A 25,684-nucleotide genomic window follows, 5' to 3' on the forward strand; every position below is an offset into this window, starting at 1 on the left:
TTGATAAAGTAGCATTTTAAAAGGTATCACTAATAAAACAACTACTTGTAGACACAACTTAAAATTCTTTGTCGATAAACTGGCAGATGCCATTTTTACATAAATATTCAATTAGGGCTATTCAATTGCCTGACCCAAGCTTTTGGCTTAGTAAAAATATTAATGAGAGGCTCAAAAAACCTCGACAACAGTTTTCCAGTACTGGCCACTTTGCCAATAAAATCTTAAGCTAAAAGCATAACACCTACAATAAATACCTGTGAATACAACTTCCAATGTTTGATCATACATGTACCGCTTTGCAATCTTAAATGAGCGCACATATAGGTTTATCAATTGCAAGCTCACAGGCTACAGAATATTCATTTCAGTCTAGAGAATATTATTCATTCAAAGCTAACCTTTTTGAGCAGTAACAATGGTTGAAAAACGACACCATTATAATAGGATTCTTGTGACAAATAAGTGTACGGGAACAATACAAATACTTATACAAACAAGAGATAAGGTATTCGTATAGGAGCAGTCTCCATTACACCTACTACGTAATATAGCACACACCTCATGCAGTGTTTAGCAACTAGTCTGCCTGACTGCTAGGCATTAGCTGATTATTGACCTACTTTCATCATGGCTGCTAACAGCACGGAACTAAAACAACTGATGAGCAGATATTGCGACAGTTGGACAGAGCACTGGAGATTGAGACAAGTGCTGAAGAATACGAGTGCTGAAGATCGGTATGAAGCAATGCTCTCTTGCAAAGGATCTAATGATTACATACCTGCAGTAAGGTCAGCAGCAGCAAAGGATATAGAAACCATGAAGCTTATGCTAGCAGGGTTTACTTCATATCAGTTCTATGAGGTGATGAAGCATGAAGATGATGACAGTGAAATACCTTTACATGAGGCTGCAGCAAAAGGTGACATTGATATGATAATGTATCTTCTAAGTAACCTTTCACTTGAGCACAGGTTTGAGATCTTGAAAACAGCAACTCGTTCTGGGAACACACCCGCGCATTGGGCAGCACTTAAAAAGAAACCTGAAGCATTAAAACTACTGCTGACCTGTGTGACAGCAGAGCAACAGAAAGAGCTGATGAAACTTAAAAGTAGAGATGGAAAGACAATTAAGGATCTCATTACACTACCTGACCTTACTTATGGGTACTTCAGTGAACAAGGTAAGATTACATGAAGAAAATATCGTGATAAGTTGCTAAAACACTATCAATTTTTGGCAGCTGCAAAATCCACAGAAAATAAACTAATTGTCATATGCTTTAACATTTTATTTTTAATACTGTTAAGTAATATTTTTATTTTTTAGTATTTAATACTTTTAACGGGTGGTTAATCAAAAAAAGTTTCGATTTGTGACTCTAACAAATTACAAACTAGTAACTCAACTGGAAAGTAAAATAGTCAATATCAAAGACCCTAAAATTTTTATTTTATGCCTTACTACAGAGATGAAGATCAAAATTACAGTTGAAGATGTTTTTAAAGGCATTGAAGTACATTTGCAGCAGTTAGTCAGCTATATTTGACCAAGTTAGACATCAATTTTTCCTAACAATCTTTGAGCTACATTTATAATACAAGTTTTACTTAACTTCTTTATGACTGAAAATGTTTGACTGAATTGCAGGTATTTTTATGATATTCACAATTAAAATGGTTTACCTAAATGTGATTATGAAACATTTAATGAGATTGAAAGTTTTTGGATGAAAAGACACAAACAAACTTTCAATTTACATTTACAAACTGTATTTACATTCAGGTACTTGTTCAAAAATAAATAATTGTATTTGTGTTATATATTTTACAGTGAATGGCAAAATGCATGTGCCTATACAACTAACAATTGACACCACCCTGGCTTGTTCCTTGCACTTTACCAAAAAGTAATTTCAATTTCCTTTCAGTAACTTTTTGTTACATATTGATGTAAATAAACAGTTTGCACAATTGATGAAGTAAAGCAGGGTGCCGAAGGACTAATGTCAATAAGTCATGACTTGATTTTAACAATAAGTCACACTAGCTTTCCAAGTTTACTCTAACACTATACAATATAACTGTGTTATTCTTTAAAATTTAGTTTTATTTAGAGTGTCTCCGCAAACCGAAGCCATCATAAATTATTCAATTATGTTTGTATCTGCTCATTTTATAACCAACAGTTTTGACGCAGTTTCCTCATAGTGCTTTAGGTTATTAAATAAGGATAACTTTAGTTGGTAATAAATGCGGACATAAATCACTACTTACACAACAGCCTTTCCTGCAGTTGGCATAATGTTCTTTATATCCTTCACACCTGGTAATAGGCAATAAATGTGAAGGAAACCGCTAGTTTTCCTTTTTTCATACACGATATATGAAAAGTTCACTTCCAAAATCAGCTATTTCTATTCTTTTTTAAATTCAATATTTTGACTATGATGGAATAGTCTTACCACAAGCTTTAGCTTGAAACCAATTTTTAGTCAAAAATCAGAAAATTCCAATATAAAATCTAGTGGAAATAGCTTTAGTTTCACATCACTTTTTATTCTACGATAAACTTTATTGCAAATACAGTTATTCGCTGCAAATCATTCTATTGATGGAAAACTAATAGGTCGCGAGTCTCATAAATTCACTTTTTGCTACAGAACCTTCGGGCATATAATTCATAAAAATAAACATTACACTAGTTTAAAATGAGCAACTTTAAACACTGACTGCATTTGACAAAAAAAAAGATATTTATTATTTTTTGGATTCGTGATTCTGACTGTATGCCAAATTCTGCATAATAAGGGCTTGTGAATCAAATTAGTTTTCAAAATAATTTTATTAATAATTAAAATTATTAAATATTTTTGGCAAAAACTAATTATGCATAATGTCATAAAATTTGCTTTAAAAAGATTGCATTGAAATGAAATTAAAGAACTAGTTCTTTCTCAAAACAAGTAACAAACTGAATGGTAACTGTTTAAAAAATTAGCCTATCTGCTCCTGTGGTTTCTCTGGCAGTATTTATTTCTACATATGAAAAAATTCTAGATCGTAGATGTGCTGAAGAAAATGAAAGCCAATTTGACTGCTAGCTATATGATGACTCACTTACGCAGATGTTTGGTGATGTTCTGTTTTTTCACGTTCAGTAAATGTGGATTTATAGCATTTATTTGCAGTTTGATTTAAAATGACTTCAATGAATAGGCCAGTCTATCACTTTATTCTACCAGCAGACACGTTTTGCAGTTATTTTTACAGTTATCCCATTTTGACATATAAAGCAGTTTTAGAGTTTCATGTGTGTGTTTTCTGAAAACTTTGGAAGAAGACAAATTTGATAGCATGTGCACATTAGATAATCTTTTTACAATAATATATTGAAACATTATTTTTGGATATGCAGTAAGTATGCAGCAAATCTAAAATAACTGAGTTTGGAAACAAAAGCTTAGTTTATTTCCCAAACAAAAATTGAGTACATGTGAACTACATTGTATGTTTGCATAAAGTCAACAGTGTGCAGAGAGAATTTAGAATCGCTTCCTTTTTGTTATTTCTTATTATTTTTATATACCCATGTTATAAATATTCTCCGTTCAATGTTTTCTTGACACATTGGCTCTTTGTTGGCTCGATTTGACTCCTTGTTGGCTTCAGTCGGCTTTTTGTTGGGCTTGACTCGGTAGCCCAAGTCTCTCCCCTCCCGGCTGAGTTTCCTGCTGTATCGAGACTCGTCTAATCATGACGTTGGTTGCAGGTTAGCAGGGCAGCCAGCCCTAGCCTTAGTGCTCTGCCACCACACTTCTTTTTCCTGTGGAGCAATTAGGGACCATTCATTCAGCCTAGGAAGCAAGATTAAGTGACACCGTACTGCTAGTACGCCAGGTAAAAGTGTGCGAATGACAATATTTTTCAGTACCTAGCAAGCCCTTTTACCTGCTAGTCGTAGAAGACCTAAGCAGCTGTTGGCTGTTGCTAGTCGACATCTCAGCATTCAACTCGGCTCAACTGTTAAGAGCAGCTATGCGTGAAACTTTTCTGGAAGCAAGCTTGCAGCTTTGACACATAGGGGATCTGAGCTACTACAGAAAGAACCTGCAGTATCAGAGCCGGCAAAGGTTCAAGCAATTATGTTTTTTATTGGGTTGGCCTCTTTTGCGTGTGCACTTGTCAGCAATGACTGAAGTGGCTGCTATTTTTCTAGTGGTGTGATCAGCCTTAGTCAAAAGCGGGGTTGCAGGACTGCATAGGTAGGTCCATCCACTATCCCAAAAATTAATTTGGCTTTCTTCACCATATACATGGTGCTACCACATCCAGCGTCTTTGCGTGCTCTCTGAATTGACATGATCTGGCCACTGGAAACATGCTCCCTATAGCAGTGATACACAGAAAGTACAGAGTGTTGGCTGGATAACGTATTGCCAGCTATTTATGTTGCTAATAATGAAGTCAAATGGGTAACAAGTGTTGATCTCTCATGACCTCATGATCACCTGATCCCACGTTTTGCCTCTGATGTAGCGCTCTGTAGAGATTATCTTTTTCTTTGCCTTGGAAAGAAGCTTCTTCTACTGGATGCAAAGCCACAGAGTTGATGTCTTAGCAGAAGCCAGCAACCAAATGGGCTTGGTTTTCAAAAAACAAGAAAGCAGGACTGGCTTGGCTAACTCATCTCTCTCGACTTCTGCCAGCCAGTTGAAACAATTGTGAATCTTGTAGGGAAGTCTGGTATGGCTCACTTGGCTGGCTGAATTGCATCTCTTTGAAATAAATAATTTGAGCAGGTGCCGACTGGCCAATCACAAACAGGGTGTCAACCAGCCGTGACCTAATATGGGAGTCTCTGAATGAAAAAGATCTGCCTATAAAGGCAGCCTAGATAAAACAGTTTTTTTCTTGGTTGCTGGAAAGTTTCACCGACTCGTCAAAGTTGGCCGAGCTGATGTTTTAGCATGTAAATGAAGCCTCCTCGTTTGAGTCTAGCAAGCCTGCCAAACGCTCGTTTTTCCATCTCTCCATAGACTCTCTTAGGCTCAGTATTTCTGTCAGCGAACTACCTTTGAGCCAAGTTGACGGGTTTGTTAGGAGGTATATCGGTAGCTGTAGCTGCGATGCAGAAGTTGCTGAGTATTTCAAAGAACCTGTTTACTTGTACAGGTTGCTTAAGCAAATAGCCCTGACTCACAAAATCCCAAAGATTGCTGCCTCTCTTTTGCCACTGTATTCCAAAACAAGGGGCTTTTTTACACAAGCCTAAGGGTTATCTTTAAATTGGGAGACTCATAGAAAGCCTAAAAACCGTGCCCAGGCGTCACTAAAAACTTGGAGGAGTTGATCAGTCTTATGAGTAAACTACTTGCCACAGCAGTTGGCGAGATGGTCTAAGACCGATCAAGTTCACTTTGAAGAATGAAAATGTAAAAGGCAAGGACAAGAAGGCAAGGGGTTGAAGTTGTTCTAAGACGTTGCTCTCTATACAGCTATGGCTGCCGAGTGAGCCGAGTCAGTTGATAATTGTGCCCAGTGACTCTAGGTGCTGTTTTCTCCCAACTTAAGAACCTAGCTGGTGTCGTACTTGCAAGTCAGGCTTGCTCTCCAAGAGCCTTGCACCCCCATTTTTAAGCTGCTTACAGAGTTTTTTCAGCTGGACTTCACACCTTAGGCTGAACTTTGAGTTGATAGTAACCTCTGTGTTCTATTTTGCCTACTTTAACTACGTTTTTTAGAAGAACTTCAACTCCTTGCCTTTTTATCCTGGTTCTTACATTTTCAGCCCTTAAAGTGAACTTAATCGGTCTTAGACCATCTCTCCAACTGCTGTGTCAAGTAATTTACTCATAAGAATGATCAACTCATACGTGTGTTTAGTGACCCCTGGGCACAGTTTTTAGGCTTTCTTTGAGTCTCCCAATTTAAAGATAACTCTTCATAGCAAGTTTCTTGTGTGTCGATTCTTTGTCTCGCAGTTCGATAAACTCACACTGTCGAAAGTCTCTACAGGTCGAATAGCTGAACTCATCAGTCTTACAGTGGCGGAGCCCGGTTTGGTGTTCTAGCCTGTACTAAAGCTCGGTTAAAGTCTCCAGCTACATAGCCATCTGGTTTAAACGTTCCACCGCTGTATGCACATTAATGCAAGATCTGTGGTAGACGATAGGATGCCCATTTTTAAGAATTTCCAAGCAATTGCGTAGTAACTGAATTTTATTATTCATTGACAATATGACAAAAGATCTCTAGTACGTTTATGGTATTGACGATATTGTACAAAGATTTTTCTATAATATTGTTCTAAACTAACAAAGGCGTTTTAAATTTATGTTCGAGAATTTCACATCAAAAACACCTATTGTTTCTTTCTGTTGTTTGAACTGTTGAGTGTTATTACCGCTTTCGATGGTACTATCTGAGTTAGAACGCAAAGAATTATTTCTGTTTATGACAATATAGCCAATTTAGCTTTAGATTTTAGTGACTACACAGATAAGGAAAGTGCAGCTCTGACTCTTAAGGTGATAAAAGTAATAGTTTTGTAAGGGCGAGGAACACTGCAGAGGATCACTTTAACTTTGTAATGATTGTAACTTCACTTTGCTTTAGAAATGCAAAAAGTCTAAATATGTTGAATTTTTTGAACAGCGATGTTTTTTAACTCGTTTACAAAGTGAAATATATAACTTAAATTTTCTAGATAGAGAGTTTGAAGTGGAAAAAAAGGGTAAACATACCACAAAGAAAAATGTTCAATTTTCAGTAAAATGGCTGGCAGTCGGCCAATGCTAAGTTTATACATGGATTGCAGTGAAATGGTTTAGGCCTTTTGCCATTGACATGGCATTGAGGGGATGTGTGCGATGTGGAAAGAAAAGAGGGCCGACCTTACATGTATGGCCAGAAATGCTTCACAAGTTATATCACGGCAAGCTGCTTCTTCCCAGTTATACAGTAATCTTTTGTGGTAGGTGCCAGGGTCTTACCGAAGAACTTAATCACCTTCTTGTTTTTTTTCCTGTACATGTAAGAGCAAAGCACCAACTCCGTTGTTACTGACAACTGTATTCACAATATATGACTGACTAAAATCAGGGTAACCCAGTTTTGGATCTCAGACATGCTTTTTAGCTCATTGATAACAATCTGCGTTTTTTGCTCCAAGGCCACATTTTGCCTTTGCCAGTCTGTTCGTACGAAAACTGTATTATGATAGTGAAGATAAGTCTATATTACCAAAAGGAGCCAACTGTACCTGAAAAGCTTTTCCACACTTTGAGAACTTTGAGAGATGGCCATTCTTGGACAGCTCGCATCTTTTTGGATCAGCAGACACACTTTCCGAGCTAAACACATGGCCTAGGCAATGCACCTGTGGTTTGAGCAGCTCACATTGTAAAGGTTTCAGCTTGAGCGTAGTTTATTTTAGGTGCTGGAAATCTTCCTCCCATGTGAGCCTCAATATTGTGGGCATTTACACTGGTGTCATTTTAAGAGAGCAGCGGCGTAATCTTCTGCCAACCATGTAGCATGCCAGCATAGAGATAAATGTAAAGATCAAGACCTTCCACCTACAGAGACCAAACCAAGTAAAGAAAGTTCGGATTTGTTGTGCATTGGTGTTCAAGGGTAGTTACCCATAGCCACCAACCAGGATCAGTGTGTTGAAATGCTTGTTGAAGGCAATGCATCGAGGCTATCATCAATTAGGGTAGGAAGCAGGCGTTCAGTTGAGTGTTGGCATTCACTGACCGTTAGTCAACACAAAACCCTCCGGTCTGTGTCCTGTAGTTCTCTTCTGAACTAACATCATCAGAGAGCTCCAGGTACCTTCAACCAGCTCGATGAGTTCTTTCCTCAGCAGCTATCAGACTTGACCCTTGGCCGCTGCCTCCTTTTTCAGTCCCAACCAATAGGAAGGCTTTCAGATAACTCAGGCCCCTTCTTGAGTAGATTAAAAAGCTTAACTTTAGAGGTCCATATCACAACTTCATTCTAAGTGCTAGATTTACACTGATAATAGGTCAACGACTGTGCCGGCTGCACAGCCTGTCCCAATTATATGCAGATCTGTATGGCTGTGGCCAAAACGTTTTAGGCTTGTTGACACCCCTACATTTGGAGTATTTGCACTTGAAGATGCGACACCTAAACTGGAATCAAGGTGGTTCTACTATCTGGTAGTCCTTTACTCCATTGGAAGTGCTGACTTTGATGTCAGCTTAGATGTGTAAGGGTTGGTCCATAAAATTGAGGCGCAGTGAGACAGTGCTTTTTTTGGCTTAGGCAGTTCAAGTTTGAAGCTAACAGCAGGCAACCTGGACCGCACTCTATGAATTTAAACAGGCAGAAGTTAATAGCGGTTACTTGACACAGCACTGCTATATTGGTCGTGGTTGGCGCCACTGTTTTGCACAACCTCCACTTTACTGAGCAACAATAGCCCAATTAATTAGTCTAGGTCAAGGGGTGACAGTCTACAGAGACTACAGGCTTATGAAATTTTATGGCACACCAGTATGCCACTAGTTATGGCATTCTTAGGATGACATTCCCGCTAATGTGGCTCACCAACAAGACTTCCTTCATCTTCACATTATGGAGCTCTATGGGCAATTGCACAACACCATGGAATGGCCGCCAGACCCCATCGGCTATAAGAAAGTAGCTGTAACTCTCCTTCAACAAGTTTCTCAAGTCCTCAAAGCTTGTCAAGCACTTGATTTCTCAGTAGTTTTGCGATACACCCGGTATTAATCACAAATTAGACAGGTCATCCTTTTAATTTTTTTGAGCAAGTTTATGGTGGAGTGAGGCTATTCCCGCACTCGCGCTTAAGTTGGTTCTATCAGCCCTCAATTTGCAAGGCAAGTTTTTTGAACTCCAACTCCCTTGAGTCTGCTAAAGCAGCCTTTTAAACTGTCTGCTAACTCTGACCGGCGAGCATATGACAAATTGGCTTTGTCGATTTGAAGGCAGGCTTCCAACACACCATGTTGGCAGGTTGCCCTTTAACACGGTTCAGAAATTAACATGGAGAAACTAAACCTCTTGAGCAAGCCCTGTTGGTGTCAGACCATGCCGGTATGAGAATGCATGGCAAATCAGGCTAGTTATTAAGATGTGCTTCTAATGTTGTACCAGCCAAAAGCCTTCAACTAGCTTTCTGAGCGCCCTCCTGGCAGCACAGCCTGCTTTGACAAGGTCTGGTTTGGAACATGTTGCATTTACCACTTGTCCTATGGGTGCGCGGGAATCATTTTTTTTAAAAGCTTGTTCTTATTCTAGTGACCCTCGACTAAAGTCTCCCTCAAGGCTTTTGTGGCAAGTTTGGCAGGTGCACACTTCAGAGGTCTCTTTTTTCTATTACTTCTCAGGCTCTTCCGTGTGATAGCTTTTTTTCTCAGGACATTTTTAGCAGGTGACATTTTGGGCACCATTTCGAGCGGTAGGACAACACTGTCTTCCCTTTTGTCAGGAAAAAACAGTTGGGTTGTCTAGTGCCACTAGTTGTTGTCTTTACTGTGGCTTACCTTGGCCGTTTCCCTGGTGTTGGCGTTTTTTGTTAGGATAGTTCCAACAAACAATTCCTTAGCGCCTGCACCCTTAGCCAAATAGGAGATTCGTTTTGATGGCCTTTTAAGAACAAGCTTGTTTTTGATGCGACTGTTGTACTTGCTTGGTCAGCTGTTGCACAGCCGGTGCTAGGCATTTTGCTTTGGGACTGCTGCAGCCCGCTCTCCTTTGTCCTAAGCATCTTGAAGATGGTCGCTTTTTGTGGAGGGGGATTCTGAGATGTCACCACAGCCACTAATGCGGAAGAAACTGTCGATTCCCTTTACTGTTCTAAAAAATTAAATACACAAAACAACAACATAAATATATATTTCACAAAAAATATATCATTACATGTGAACAATTTGCAGACCCTTAGCATGTGAGCAACATGCTGAGAGAATGCTGCAATCTCTGTCTTGCTATTTTTCTCTTCTCTTTTCATAGACATGCGTGAATGTCAGGCTACGTCCAATACTGTATCATTACGTTGGATTTTTGTTGGTTTTACTTGGCTTTTTGTTGGCTCAATTTGGCTCTTTGTTGGCTTGGCCCAGCAGGCCTAGTCTCATCACTTACGTCCAAGTCTCTTGCTGTGCTGAGACTCGGCCTGATTTTGACGTTCGTCGCAGAATCTGTTGGGCAGCTGGTCTGGGTTTTTGGAAACCTGGCACCAATTAATGACTAATGGTTTGGTTGTTCATACTAATAAAATGGACTGCTGACAGTAGGTGTGAATAGTTTCTGTGGTTGTTCACACTAAAACTACTCACATAAGGAATTTATTTCTCAATATATTAACCAAATAGCAATTATCTTGGTTGTTTATGGTCATAAGATCAATACTGATTTTGTAATTTGAAGCACAAGTATTCTAACAAAGATTGAAACAGTTGAAAACCTATGAAATAACTAGTATTTGTCTAGTTATTTTCACTGTATCATTTTCATAACTGTTGGTTTTCAAGCCCGATTGTCATCATCAACTATGAGCCAGCTTGAATCACAGCTATCTTGCTAGGAAAATCAATGATTTTCACTGAATCAATCAATGAATCAAGACACTGATTACTAACAATAATTTGAGCTAATGTATATTTGTACCTACTCAAAGATTGAGGTTTAGTTTCAGCATCAGACAGGTTATATTATCCCTACTTTCTCTCTTCATGAAAAAGTCACAAAACTAAAAACGCTTTGCTTTTTCGTACTCACCACCACTGGCATAAATTAGACAAAAACACTTTGAGTACGCTTTGCAGATGGAAAGCACAGCTCTAATTCAAATATTCACAGATCTTATTGACGGTTGTTCTGATCATTCCATAAGTATCATGAAATTTCAGCTGACTTACTTATAGAGTAGAATAATTACTATTTGAATAACAATCAAAGGATAAAAATCGATTTCCTTCTGACTAATTTTTTTTACTTTCTGTGAGTGCTCTGGCTGATTTTTACAAAATATGCCTAATAAACTTTGTAATTTTGATAGCCCATATAAAGCATTCACTGTAATCCTATTTAATGGTTAGCTTTTTTTTATAACTTGAAGCTGCAATATGGAGAGTTGAAGAACTAGAGTCAGCTGTTACCAAGCACAACGAAGAAATAACTAAACAAGCTTCGGGTAAGACTGATCACAGGTTATAAAACACCAAAGGAGACTGTTAATTGTAAACTTCAATTTTCTGTATATGTAATAGCTGCTTCTTCCTGCTACACAACTTTATGACAATGCATTGTGCCTTTTAGTGTGAAATGTTTCAGAAGAATGGTAAACTAAAATTATAGGTAATAAATTAAATGTGCGTATTCAACCCCTTACAACTTCTATTGCAGTTGATTATGGCTAAAATGAGGCCCTCGGCTATTATACTGAGCTATTATAGAAATTATTACCAAGCAGATTACAGCAAGATTAGAGACAGACCTAGTAAACTATAACCGAAGGACAATCTGGCTTAGATTCTATTGTACTTATCAAACTACTCCAACACAAAAATTAGCATGCAAAGCAATCTATACATTGAAGTTCATTATCCGATTTGTCCTGATGCAAATAATTTTTAACCATATCTACTGTGTCACAATAGCTGCTATTTTAAAACTTTTTAAGAAACCTCTATTGACTTCATCTCCGAAGCACTGACATTTAATTTATAATTTTATTACCTCATGAAATTAATCTGTGTTGTACTATAAGGTGTTTTGAAAATACCAATTTTCCAACTTTGTTTAAATAAATTATCAAATTTATTAGCAACAAAACAAAGTGACAGCATAAAGCAAATTCATCACATTTACTAATAGACCCTTTCACTGCAGTATGGGCATCTTTGCGAATTTTGCAGCAGTTGCGCGGGGGTTGCGCGGTAACTTAATTTTAGTGCTTGTTGACAAAATCACTGATGATCTTTGATTCATTTACAATATTGACACGGTTGTCCAGAAATTTATCTATAAAATTAGCATAAATTCACAAAGGAATATTAGATTTTCTTTGAGATTTTCCATCTCGAACACTTTGACGTTCAAACTACTGAGTTTTATTAGGATTTTCAGAAGTACCTCCCATATTAGAAAACAAAGAAAACCTATGTTAGTAACATTATAGCCGATTCAGGTTTAGATTTTAGTGATTAAACAGATAATAAAAGTGACAGCACTGACTCTGATGGTGGTGAAAGTAATAATTTTGTAAGAGTAAGGAACGCTGTAGAGTATCCGGAAATAGTTGCAAAAATTTCGAAATTTTCTCATGTAACCTTCATCCATATATTTCTTTGTTTAATTAAATTATGTAGCACTAGGTAAAGTAAATAATATTCAAACCAAATTTCCCATATATATAAATTACCCTATTTACTTCACTTAAATTGAAGAACATACAGATTTTTTTGCTATTTCTGCAGGTGCAACGTCTATCTTCTCCATATAATAGAATGCAAAGCATGTCGAGGTACCCTCTTTGAAATTTATAATTACGTTTTTAGCTCAATTGGTTTCATGTCTTTTTCTCTAGCAAGATCAAGCGACTTCTGTTTCAGCACAACCAGAACCAGAAGTACTTGCTGTAGGCTAGTCCATGTTGATTGTGTTGGAAGTGTCAGACATCACATTCATGCCAGTTTGAACAACTGAGCACTTGTTGACTGACAATAGCTCTGATACAATACTGTCGATGTTGACCATTGACATGTCGTTTTCTTTGTTGGTACCAACATCAGTGCAAGGCTTGTTACAACACACCATATTTAATGATGTATAGAAGAAAACTGAAAATGTCATGAGTACCAGTTTGTGGTATTTAAAAACAAAATTTAATATTGATGACGAAAAATGCTGCGAATATTTAGGTTCCAATTGTTAAAACAATGTGGTCTTATGTACAAAAATACTCACCAATATACCTAGTTTAAAACTTCACTTTCTAGAATAAAAGTTTTTCATGTTTCCTATTTGCATCCTGCATGCTTGTTCATGTCTCATGCAACAAAGCAGCATTGAGTTGTGAGTTGCGTATATGCTATGAAGCAGATTGTATGTTTTATTAAATGGAATTTCAAGTGTCTGAAACCAAGACTGCAAAGGGGAACGGGAATTTCTCCTTTTCTTCAGCAAAAAAACTTTACTAATCGCTGAGAAAGATGAAACGAATTTGTTTAAAATGTTTTATCAACTGACTAAGTAATAAATTTTAAAGTTGCATTAGGACTTTATGCACACCCTGTATATAATGTGCATTGAATAAACCAGTTGAGAGGTTGGAGCTCCAACGATATTGTAGAATAAACCCATTTAGCTGATTTGTATGACTGAAATATCAGAGAAAAATAAAAACTTAGCCAAAATAACTCGTCCATATATTTGTAACTCTATAAACACCCAAAAATGCAATTATCTTAATTTTTTGTCATTTTCGCAGTTAGCTGATAGGAGAACTAAGCCAACAACTGATGTATTGTATGAATTAAAACTCTATGAAAATTCTTAATTCAATAAAACTCTATAAATTTAGTATGATCAATATAAACATTTATGTAATTTTTCTGATGCACGCTATAGACTACAAAGTATTTTTTGGGTAAAAATTTTAGAACTAAGCCTGGCAAATCAAAGAATTCAACAGTCAGAATCAAAACATGATGCGGAAGAGATGGCCATAGCTCAGCAAGCTGCAGGTAAATGTATCTTCACCTTTAATTTGGAAGCTTTTGAAACTTGAAATAAAATATTTGGCCATTAAAAATGTGTGATAAATACTTTTTAGACAATCAACAACAATAACAGAGTTTATAGAGCAAAGAAAAAATGTGAGAACCAGTAGTAAGCTAATATATAAATATACAGCAGTAGCTGCTTTCACTTGGAGCCTTAGACAATAGTCTTAATCTTATTTAGGTCAGTCACTTGCTGAATTATAAAACTTGAAATTGGATAGTTATAAGTATTGCAGTTAATAAGTTAACAGTTTGATGGTTTATAAATTTTTTAGTTTTCATTGTAATCACGTTAGAGATTACGAAGCGACCAGAATATTTCTGGGTTCATCGCGACTAGAGTGATGTGAAGGTCTTGGCAGTCAAACAATAAACAGTAACTGTTCAGCATCTCAGTGTTTGAACACTCTGGACATCATTGTCTGGTTGTCAAAACATGTGCCATTAATTTTACCATGCTAATAAATTACTACATTATGCTTAAGAAGTGTTAGGGGAGAAGCAATTTTTAAGCAGATTCGCTTCTGTTCTTATATCTATGTGCTTTAGAGTACATTACAAAAATTAGTATTATAATAGAGTCAATTTTTAATGATTTTTATGTAAAGTAATTGAGTATAAATTCTTGTTAGTTTGCATCTAGTTTATTTAGGAGCTATGTCTGTTGTATCTTGTCACAAAGTCATCAAACTTGGTCAATGAACTTTAAACATTGGACTTTTATAACGATGAGTGTGTACTTTATTTTAGTTAAAAATAAGCACTACCTTTTTATTTTCATAAAATTAAATCTTTTGGTTGGTAAAAAATGGTTTACAAATCATTAAAATGGTTTACAGCCAATTTTCCCTCTACCAGACTTTAAGAACTTTTCAATACTCATAAAGCTGTAAAAATTACCGATTCTGTATTTCATATTACAACCTTGTATAAAGATTAGTAAATTTAAGTTTTATAAATTAGCTTGTATTTTATATACTTATGCACATCTATATTACAGAACTTCAGAATTCCAACCAGAGAGTACAGGACTTGGAATTAGGTATGTGTGTACGTAAGAATATCTCAATAGCTTAATAATTTAAATTCTTAAGTTCATCAAATAATAGTGAAACAAGTCTGTTTGAAATAATCAAAAAGTTTTTTGGATATACATGTATTCAAGTAATTATTATTTATAAGCGGTATGCGAAATGAAATTTATTAAAGGTATTTTTTTATGGAGCTTCAGCATTCACACCAGAGAGTACTGGAGTTGGAAATAGGTATGTTTGTATTAAGGAGTCTCTCATGAGCATATTGTTTTAATCATAATTATTTACAACATAGCTTACTAGATTTAGGAAAACTAAATTGACTGTTGATATTCAAAAAAATTATAGTTGATAAGAAACAACAGCTAGCTGGTATATTTGGCCCTTGGACTTGAAAAAAATAGATACCCTGTAGTGTTGTGTAAATATTGCATTTACTTGTATTAATTGCTGGTAGTTATTGCAGCTTTTCAAAGGATGACAGAGATGCAGGGAGAGATGCAAAGAGAAACACAGAGATCATTAAGAGAAATGGAAAAGTTCAACAGGATATGTTTCTCTACTACCGATACAGGAGATCAGGAGCATGATGATTAACTAGTGTTATAAAAACAACATGAAAATTGATACTACTTGGTTATGAAATCGAATAATCAGTTATTTAACAGTTTTTTCAGCACTATCAGTATACACCATGTGAATTTAAGACATTTTTCACTGCGGTTAAAGTAACAATTACAATTTTTCACTGCGTACGATAGCATTTATGTTGCTCAATTATGAAACTGCTACACATGCTTCATCTTCTGGTATGGGTTAGACCAATGATGGAATCTTTCAATTTTTGTGATTGACTTTTCTGTTTAACTAATATAACTCTACAATAATTTCCATGATACACTTCATTATATTTAGTCATAAAACCACAGGTTTGTTTGCAAAAGTAATTAATTGGTTGAGTGCTGAATGAGTTTTTGCATCCTAAAGGAGCTGGGTAAATAATACCCCTTTGAATGATCTCTTACTAGTTGATTATCTTGACTTTTGCTATCTGAAGTCATAAGACTCAATCAGTTGTTGATAAAAAAAGCGTATCATAAACTGTGATCATAGGCTACATGTATATTTTTTCGGATAAGCCGAATGCATGGGCTTTATTTGGCAAATATTCATTACATTTGTTGTAATACTCATGCTTAAAGTGCTTGCTCGAGTTAATAACTAGCACTGCTGACCGTTAAAAGTAACAATTGTTAAGCGAGCTTAATCTACAAAAGGTTTTTGTGAAGGATTTTCGTAAAGAACTTTTTTTCAGGTAAGTTACTCAAACTCTTTATGTGATCATTCTATTAACTGTGCAATTAATCTGGTAAGAAAGGGTTAGCAATGAGGTTGTTAACATTGTGCAGTAGTATGCTGATAGAAATTATATTACATTCAGTTGGGTCGTAATATGACAATATTGTACTTCTATTAGCAGTAAACATTGCACATGTCATACAATTATAATACATGTAATTATGAAGTAAAATCTCTACAGAGTTGATAAACCAAGAACTATACAGATTTTTAAAGTGAGCACTGGATAATCAAACAAAGATTCAGTAAAAATGTGGTGTGGCCCAAAATTTAAGCTGCGCCTAACCCATGTTAACTGTGAGCAAACTGGCTGTCTTATTGCTCACATTTGATTTCTTTTAATAATGCAGTCTGTCATACATCTCAATTATCCATCTTTTGATTTTCTAATAAGTATAAATATATATTGTGAAACCTCTGTTTGAATGCCACCATTACTGAAATGCCAACTTCATTTTACGACCAGTATAGGATAAAGGTTGGAAAATAGAGCGACTATATCAACTATTGTTGATGCAGACAGCTATTCAGCCATCGCTTTGACGCTTTTGGATTTTTGTGCACTCGTAGCAGCACGTGATGAAAATCTATGTCCAAAAGGTGGTGCTAACAAACAATTGTTACGCCAGTGATATTATTTTCGCACTGGCGGGTAGTAGCTGAGTCATTTTCTATCTCCAGAGGTGCAATTAGACTTTCACTTTGAAGTTTCGAACGCATAATTACAAAAATAACTAATAACAGTAGCAAATACTAGTACTGAGAGACAAATAGTAGTTTATTGTTTTTATACTTTGACGCATATGAAAAACGGCTTGCTGATCCAATATAATCTTAGCCATTTTTGCAGACTAGATCTTGCGCGTTCATGCTGCTCTAAGTTTATCTTTATTTTCATCAAGTTTTCCAAATAGTAACGTGTAAAAGTTCTGTTAGGCTAAAAAGTTGTTTCGACAATAATATCGACAAGTTCAGCCATGCAAAAGATTGGTTGAGGTAAACAGTCACCAAGGGAGGTATTGATCAATCCGAGAAGATGAAATAGTTTCTTGGAAAGGCCAAAGTCAAAACACTGTAGAAAACACTACCCATGCATTGTTACTGATGCTTTACCAATGACTGCAAGAAGACAGATGACTAGAACGAAGGACAATTCTTATGTAATGAAGAGAGTTAAATAATTATTACACTATACAATGCAAACTGCAACAACCTGTAGAGCAAACAAAACAGATGTTTTTGGTTTAAACAAACTAATCATTGTTTCCAAAGGCATTGTAACTAAGGCTTGTTTAGGTCACTTGTTCCTGGATATAAATTTGAAGGATTTGATAGGTTATTACGGTATAACTTATATAATCACAGATTTATGGTATATTATTGAGGCATATTTGGGGCTTTTGAGTATTTATTGCAATTAACCAGCTAATGCAAAATTTTGTGTATAGTTCTTATTAAGTATTGTATCTGATGAGTGTTACACACCTTTTGTTTAATGTGAAACTTTTAGTAATTTTTATGTTTAGTCAAGTTTTAATAAATTTCTTACCAAATTTACACATACAGTATATATATATACAGTATATATACATATACAGTGTATATATACATATACAGTTTATATATACTGTATATTTATACAAGTTTGAGCACTCGCCTCAAGATCTTAGCTGTTCTCAATAGCACACCTTTCTGCAACTCACCTGAGTTGATTGCTGTTGGTATTTGGGCAAGCCACATTTTATGCGCTGGTGTTATTGCGCCCAGTGTCCCAATGACTACTGGGACTACAATTGTTCTTACATCCTAGCATTTTTAAATCTCTTCTCCAAAGGGGAGATATTTCTCTACCTTTTCTTTTTCTTTGCTGGCTACACTGTAGTCATTGGGTACTGCTAACATATGTTACTGTAGTCCTCTTGTTCTCCTTGTCCACTACCACTATATCTGGTTGGTTTGCTAGGATATGCTTGTCAGTCCGGATGTAGAAGTCTCAGAGGATATTAGCGCTGTCATTTTTCATTGACCTTAACAAGAGCTTCCCACTGATGCTGTGCTTTATAAAGGCCATACTCATCACATAGACTTCTATACACAACACCTGCGATATGATTATGCCGCTCAGTGTATGCGTTTCCTGCTAGCTGCTTGCATCCACTGATGATGTGTTGGATGGTCTCATGCGCATCTTTGCACAGTCTGCATCTAGGACCATCTTTAGTGTAATAGATTTTTGTATGGAGTTGCCTTGTTGGGAGACTTGCTACTGGGCTGCCATGATTAGCGACTCTGTATTGGCCGTTAGGTTTCCTTTGTTCAGCCACCTATATGTCTGGGGAAGGTCGCCAACCTTAAATATTTGTCATTGGTAAGCACCATAAAAAGGTTTCGCGTGCCAGTCAATATCCTCATCATCAGGACGAAGCTCCATTGTAGTATATATATAGCATTGGTATATATATACTAACACTACAGACAGTACTGTTTCGGCTATTGAATCCTCATCAGTGCAGTTCAGAGCTTAGGCAAGGGACACAAATCCCATTACGAATGAGAGTTGACTTCCTACTGTGAAACGACTAGGTTGCCTCACAGACTTTAAGAAAGTCAATGTGCTGGCACCAGAGTGCTCGAATCACAATAGTGATGAGCTTCGCACAAATGCTAATAGCGCTGCAACTCTCAAAGAGTGCTCAACCAAACCGAAGTGACTTGTATATGATACATATCTAAGAATACATATCTAGTGATACACACCTATATACATATATATGCATATATATGTTTATTATTACATTCACGAATCTGTATTACAGGTACAATGTATGTAGGTACTAGTTCTCCAAAACAATTTGCAAATTCTACCCACTGTTTTTGCAACATTATGACCCCAAGATTTTTCCCAGTGAAAGATGAGTCCAGCCAACGGTAAATATCGATATGTATGTTTTAAATAGTTCTTAATCTGTTTTAAAGATTTATTGTACGTAATATGGGTCAAAGTTGTCCTGTTTTCAAGATATGATTCAGTTACAGGCCTTTAAATGTTCCTAAAAAGCTTAATTTGACTTTATTGGTAGACCTTTGCTACTTCAACAATTTACTGACACAAGATTAACCAAACATACATAGGCTCTACATAAAAATTCTATGTTTATGAGCTAGTCAAATCAAGCAAAATTTTAAATTTGATTTGAAGGTTGATCATTTAATTGGGTTCAGCTAATATACTGTTACTTTAACTCAAGTGCATATACCAAAATCATTTGAGCCTTTTAAAAAATATGTATGTATGTATGAGCATTCATACATACGTACATATTTTACATACAAAACATATGTACATATGCATGCAGACATTAGCATACCTCCTGTACTTCCTATATCTCCTATACCTCATATACCTCCTATACCTTCTATACCTCCTATACCTCCTATACCTCCTATACCTCCTATACCTCCTTTTCCAACTGTACCTCCTATACCTCCTGTTCCTCCTATACCTCCTGTACTTTCTGTACTTCCTATACTTCCTATACCTCCTATACATGCTATTCCACCAGTACTTCCTGTACCTTCTATAGCTCCTGTACCTTTTATACCTCCGATACTTCCTACACCTCCTATACCTCCTACACCTCTTATACATCCAATACCTCCTATACCCCTTGTACTTCCCATACCTCCTAAACCTCTTGTACCTCCCATACCTCCTATACGCCCTGTTTTTCCCATACCTCCTATATCTACTATCCCTCCTATACCTCCTATTCCACCTGTACTTCCTGCACTTTCTATCTCTCCTGTATCTCGTATACCTCCTATACCTCCTACACCTCCTATACCTCCTACACCTCATATACCTCTTATATATTCTATACCTCCTGTACCTCCTATACCTCCTATCTCTCCTATACCTCCTATCCCACCTGTACTTCCGGCACCTTCTATCCCTCCTGTATCTCGTATACCTCCCATACCTCCTACACCTCCTTACACGTCTTATACCTCCTATACCTCCTATACCTCCTATACCTCCTATACCTTCAATACCTCATACATCTCATATACCTCATATACCTCGTGTACCGCTTATTCCTACAAAAATTCTATATCAAATAAAGTTCTAATCTGCACTTGCGAGAGAAAAACGCTGCCGGCATAGCAGTATATTTATTATATATACAACTTCCATAATATTTCACTTCGCCGTGCTATATATTTAGAGGTATTAACAAAAGAGAAAATAGGTAACTGTGCAATGGCACAATTACTCCACCCTTTTCCTTTTATCCAGAAAAACTTCAGCTATCAGCATACTGTCAGCCATTTTACTGAAAATTACCGATGTTTCTTCATTGTATGAATACAATTTGTTCATCTTCAAACTCTATCCAGAACATTTTCGTTATATATTTTCTTTTTCCAAGAGGTTAAAAATGGTGCTTTAAAGTTAACTCAATGTATTTATACTTTCTGCATTGCTAAAGCTATGTAAAGCTACAATCGCTACGAAGCTGAAACAGTCCTCTACAATGTCGCTGACTTTTACAAAACTATTACTTTCACCAACATCAGAGTCATTGCTGCCATTTTCATTATTTGTGGCATTACTAATATCTGAATTGGTTATTATGTCATAAAAACAAGCAATTCTTTTTTTTTCCAGCTCTGAAGGTACTTGCAAAAACCATTATATACCAAATAGTTTAAATCTCAGGAAGAAAAAATGTTCGTGTTTCAGTTAAAAATTTCCAAACTATGATTAGAAATTTATTTTTTGACAATTCAAGCTAGTTTTAAAAAAAAATTTTAGATAACGCGTTCAATACCACAAAAGTAGTGAAGATTATAGATTATGTTGTCAACAGATAATAAAATTAAAATACTATGTGATTGCTGGGAAATTCCCAAAATTGCACTTACTACATTCGGCCATACAACAGTTAAAGGAGTAAAGTTGATCAATCAGTACAACTCTATTTTGTGTGGCAAGCCATCAAACTGAATAAGAGGATATTGTCATCAACTGAAGCAAACAAAGAGGGTCTGCGTAAAGAAGCCTGTAATGAACAAACATCGATCGGAGTTCAAAATAATCAATAATTAGTAAGCAGCTGCTTGTCCAATTTTCTAGATTACATTACAATTGCGCACCCACCAACCTTAAAAGGACCAGTATTTTTTTGTAAGTTCAAACTAACTCTCTTTGTTTTATCAGATTTTTGAATTTGTATAAATCTAAACACTCTGTCAATGTAAGTTCTACTAAGTTGATCGACGGCACAATGGCTATGGTTAATAAAAAATAGGATGTAATTCAGGCCATTCATTGGTCTTTACTTGAGACTTTCATAGCTTCCAATGCAATAAAAAATTACAGTGATGCAAGGTCGGCCAACCAATCTCATGTCATGAGTTGAGGAATTGACAAAAGTTTTCTTTTACTCTAACAGTGACCGCTGGATTCAGATAGAGGATGAACCATTAGTACCAACTTTTATGGCAAAAGTTTTTTTTTTGTTCCGCTTTATTGTAGACAAATAAAATAATTGTTACTAGTTATACTTTTAAGAAAAAGCTTTGCTCTAAAAAACATGCAAATTATTCTCAGTGAAAGTCAAATATATGCATTTCTTATACACTTATTGTAAAATTATGACAATCACGGTCTATATAACTTATGCGATTGATCAGAAACTAAACTATTGTGCAAAACAATAGTTTGGTAATTTTGGTACATCCCACTAGATAAAAATATTTATGTCTAGTTTTTCCTTGTAGTATGACCAAAGAGGAGTGTTTGAAAAGATATGTTAGTGGATTTGGCATATTACATGTATTTTCCTGTTCTTATAACATAAAATATCATAATGCAAACGTAAAATAACCTATAACATAAGATTTCTTGGAATATATTATTTACATTTTAGGAGCATCTACTGTACTTGTAATTGAACGATTTTACAAATAACTTCAACTTTGATGTAATTACTAAATAGCCAGGCCATCCTGTACATTAGTATCACTAAATGAGTGGTTTAGATGGCACCACTAATTATACCACTTATTAGCAGGTATTATTAGTACCACTCATGATGTGATTTTATTAGCACCACTCATACAGAGATATTTTTTGTGTGATTTATTATAAAATATCTAGAATGCAGCAACATAATTATAACATTGTTTAAAACCGCTCAAGCAGTGGTATTGGTTTAGTACCATTTGTGGTGTGGTTCTAATGTTCAGAACCTCCCTTTTAAATCCTAGCACTAACCTACCGTGAATGTCAAGGCATCCTGTGACCAAAGATTCCACTTTGCTAATGCTGTGAAATGAATTGCTGTGAAAACAGTTTTTTACCCATCATACTGTGGTATTAGCTAATATCACACCACCAGTGGTGCTAGTTGATACCACTGGACCACTGGTACCACTGGACATTCCATACTATTCATACTGCTTTATAAATGGTAGTAAATAATGTGGGGATACACTGAAATATCAGTGTTGCTGATTAAGGCTTTTACCAAGCCAGACAAGATAAAAGCACTAAGTAGTACCTTATCTGATGCTTGTATTGACCCAAATTCTTAGCCTTACTCTTTCATGCAGTGTTTGAAGCTGCCTAGTGCCTTTTGTCCTCTTAACTCTCAAACTGCTGGCTATGTTATCTAAAGCTGTTTAATAGGGTTATGATTTAGGGAATGGTTGAACAAACCAGCGCCTCACTACTCGCACGACTGATAAAAAAGGTGTTACCTGGCACAAGCCACTCCTAAACTTTGAAAAAAATCAATCTTAATGACATAGTGCTACTTAATTATACATGTCGGTTAATTTGGACCTCAATGCTAAAATCCGATCGTCTATCGCAATAAAGCAGCAATTTATAGAGCATGTCAACAAGAGTTATTCGTTATTCTGTATAGGAGAAGGGCAATAACATTTTGGTAGCCCAAATTGACATCTTTAGCATTATTCATATGAATAAGGCTCGCTTTTTAAAGCTATACTCAACAGTCAAGGTAATTCTCTTCCTAATCCTTCCATAAAACAATTACAATAGTTTTGCAATACAATGCTTCTGCAAACAGTAAACATACAAGAAATGCATCTCACATCAACATTGTTGAATAAATTTAATACATTAGAATTAATCACAATGTCATATCCTTAATCTGGCAATGTGTGAAAAACTTAATACTAGATTTATTAATAGTTTGTAGAGCTGTGATAGCAAACTAGAAGTTATTTCGAAGACATAGAAATCATAATGGTATAATAATAATAATAATAATGACAGAAGTAGTTGTAACTCTAGTCTTAAATGTCCAAACCTCTATGAATATTACAATAAATTAGCAATGAAATTGAGATTTTCAACATGTTTGCTTGCTAACTTGAGTAGAAATGGTTCAGTCATTTATTGTTAACCAAGTTTGACATGCAGTGTAACTCAGACAGGCAATGGTTAGCAGAGTTAGTGTTCTTCATCTTAGCTTAAGAGCTACAATAACGCTCTTCATGCATTTCATGGAAAATCACAGGATATTTGCAGTAAAATGTTGAACCCTATCATATATACACGACCTACACAGCTCGTAAAATAACCATTTTAGAATAATTTGGGCATTTTAGTTATTTATTGATACATTATATTGGTTCTTTAGACATTCTTACAGCATGAAGAGCAGTAAGGAACTTTTTACTCTTTGTCATGTTCGTTTAGTGAGTCTTTTGAGCTATTTCTACAGATTTTCATATAAACATGAAAAGTAAATTACCTTGCAAAATAGGCCTATCTAAAACTTAATATTCACCAGCTTGTATTTAAAATATTTTATTTTTCCATAGAAGGTGTTGTTCAAAAGAGTCCTTATAAATGCAGAGAAATGCTTTTGACTTGCATACTTTAGCTCAATGTAATTTGTTGGTTCCAAATAGAAAGAGAAACTATCTTACAAAAGGTTTTTGATTTACAGATGTCTGTTTGTAGTGTTTGGATATTTTAAAATTGAAAGAACTATGTTAGACAATTTTTTGTGTGAATCTGAACGCTTTAAACTTTGTACCAGTTTTTCTTTATGTTCATTTATTCAAATCATGCTTTAAAGTAACATGGTATTTATACTTTATATGTGATGTTTAGTGTATAACCATTTTTACACTCGGTACTTACTATTGAGTAATAACAATGTTAGAAGGGAGCAGTTGATCAATAACCATGTGTATGCATGTACATGCTCGGAGTTTTATACTCATGTCTACTACAGTATATTACTTTTGTATTGATCATAATCAGGGACTATGTATGATCCAACTATAGGTGAGCTGTTAGATATCTGTTGATAAGATACAACATAATGCTAACAGAAATGACTTTTCAAGTCATTCATTTACATATGCACTGAGACTCTGACTTTGTCACATCCGGCTCTGTAATTTAAAGAAGTGAACTCACTAATTTATTAAAATTATCATGACACAGACAATCTTTTGAATCAATTTTACAAAATGTTTTAATAAATTAAGTTTGTAGTTTGATTAAGCATCTTTACCTAAAATTTACAATTTTATAATGATCGATTGTTTGTACTTATTCAAAAACTTAACCATGAAGGTTTTTTTGACATTCTATAAAAAGTGCATAAAAATAAATAAGATATGATGGATAAAACTGAGACAAAATTTTTAATTTAACACTGCCTTTCAATTGTTGATGTGAGCTAGAGAAATCATTGACTACATTTATTTGCCGTGGCCAATAAATGTATAAACCTTCCAAAAATTGTTTAACATTTCTATTGGTGCTGAAAATTTTCCAAACACACCGAAATAGTAGAAGCTGTTTGCCTACTAGTCATCTAACAGCTAATTGGTGTTGACATCATTTAAAGCACAAACCAAACTTTGCTTAAAACGTTACCGCTAGATGGCCTGCTCTCTTTAAATAAAATTACATGGGCGAATTTTGTGTACCAGATGGTTGTGTCTTTATCTATTTTACCTATGAAGTTCTAGAACGGTAAAGGTTTTGATTACAAAGTTAAAAATACTACTTCAGGACATGAAGTAATGAGAATGAATAAAAAAATAAGAAGAGAAACTTTTCCAAACTACATGTACATTCATTTAGTATTGAATCAGTTTCCTCAATTATTAACTTTCATTGTTAAGCTGTAAAAAGGAAAAAGCAAAACTATTTTGTTGTTATGAAACAGAACTAAATTATATAGCTAGGACATTGATAATCAACAAGAAAGAATTATTTGTAACCCAATTCAATAAAACTTTTTTAAAGAATCTTGTAAAGAGTATAACTTAGTGTTTATTTACTTCAGGTCTCCTCTTAGGACAGATTTACTGTAACAATAGAGTATGTAAAATACAAATTTCAGTAGTAGTTATCTTATCAGTAATACTATAGTAGGAAATCATACAACAGTTTTTGAAAATAAAAGAGCATGCAATACCGCTATGGAAACTTGACACT

The 25,684-nt window shown here is 35.4% G+C and overlaps 2 protein-coding genes across 2 annotated transcripts; both read left to right on the top strand.

Moving 5' to 3' along the window:
* The first annotated feature begins 630 nt into the window (after nt 1–630).
* On the top strand, nt 631–15,423 carry LOC137402618 (uncharacterized). The gene is made up of 5 exons (XM_068089122.1): nt 631–1,189; nt 11,125–11,199; nt 13,670–13,753; nt 14,793–14,834; nt 15,293–15,423. Exons 1-5 carry the CDS (start codon nt 631–633, stop codon nt 15,421–15,423), a joined length of 891 nt encoding a protein of 296 aa, XP_067945223.1.
* Nucleotides 15,424–19,531: 4,108 nt separating this feature from the next.
* On the top strand, nt 19,532–20,350 carry LOC137402619 (uncharacterized). The gene has a single exon (XM_068089123.1). The coding sequence runs from the start codon at nt 19,532–19,534 to the stop codon at nt 20,348–20,350; it is 819 nt and encodes a 272-aa protein (XP_067945224.1).
* The last annotated feature ends 5,334 nt before the right edge of the window (nt 20,351–25,684 follow it).

The sequence above is a fragment of the Watersipora subatra genome, chromosome 8, assembly GCF_963576615.1.
Source record: "Watersipora subatra chromosome 8, tzWatSuba1.1, whole genome shotgun sequence".
NCBI lineage: Eukaryota > Metazoa > Bryozoa > Gymnolaemata > Cheilostomatida > Watersiporidae > Watersipora > Watersipora subatra.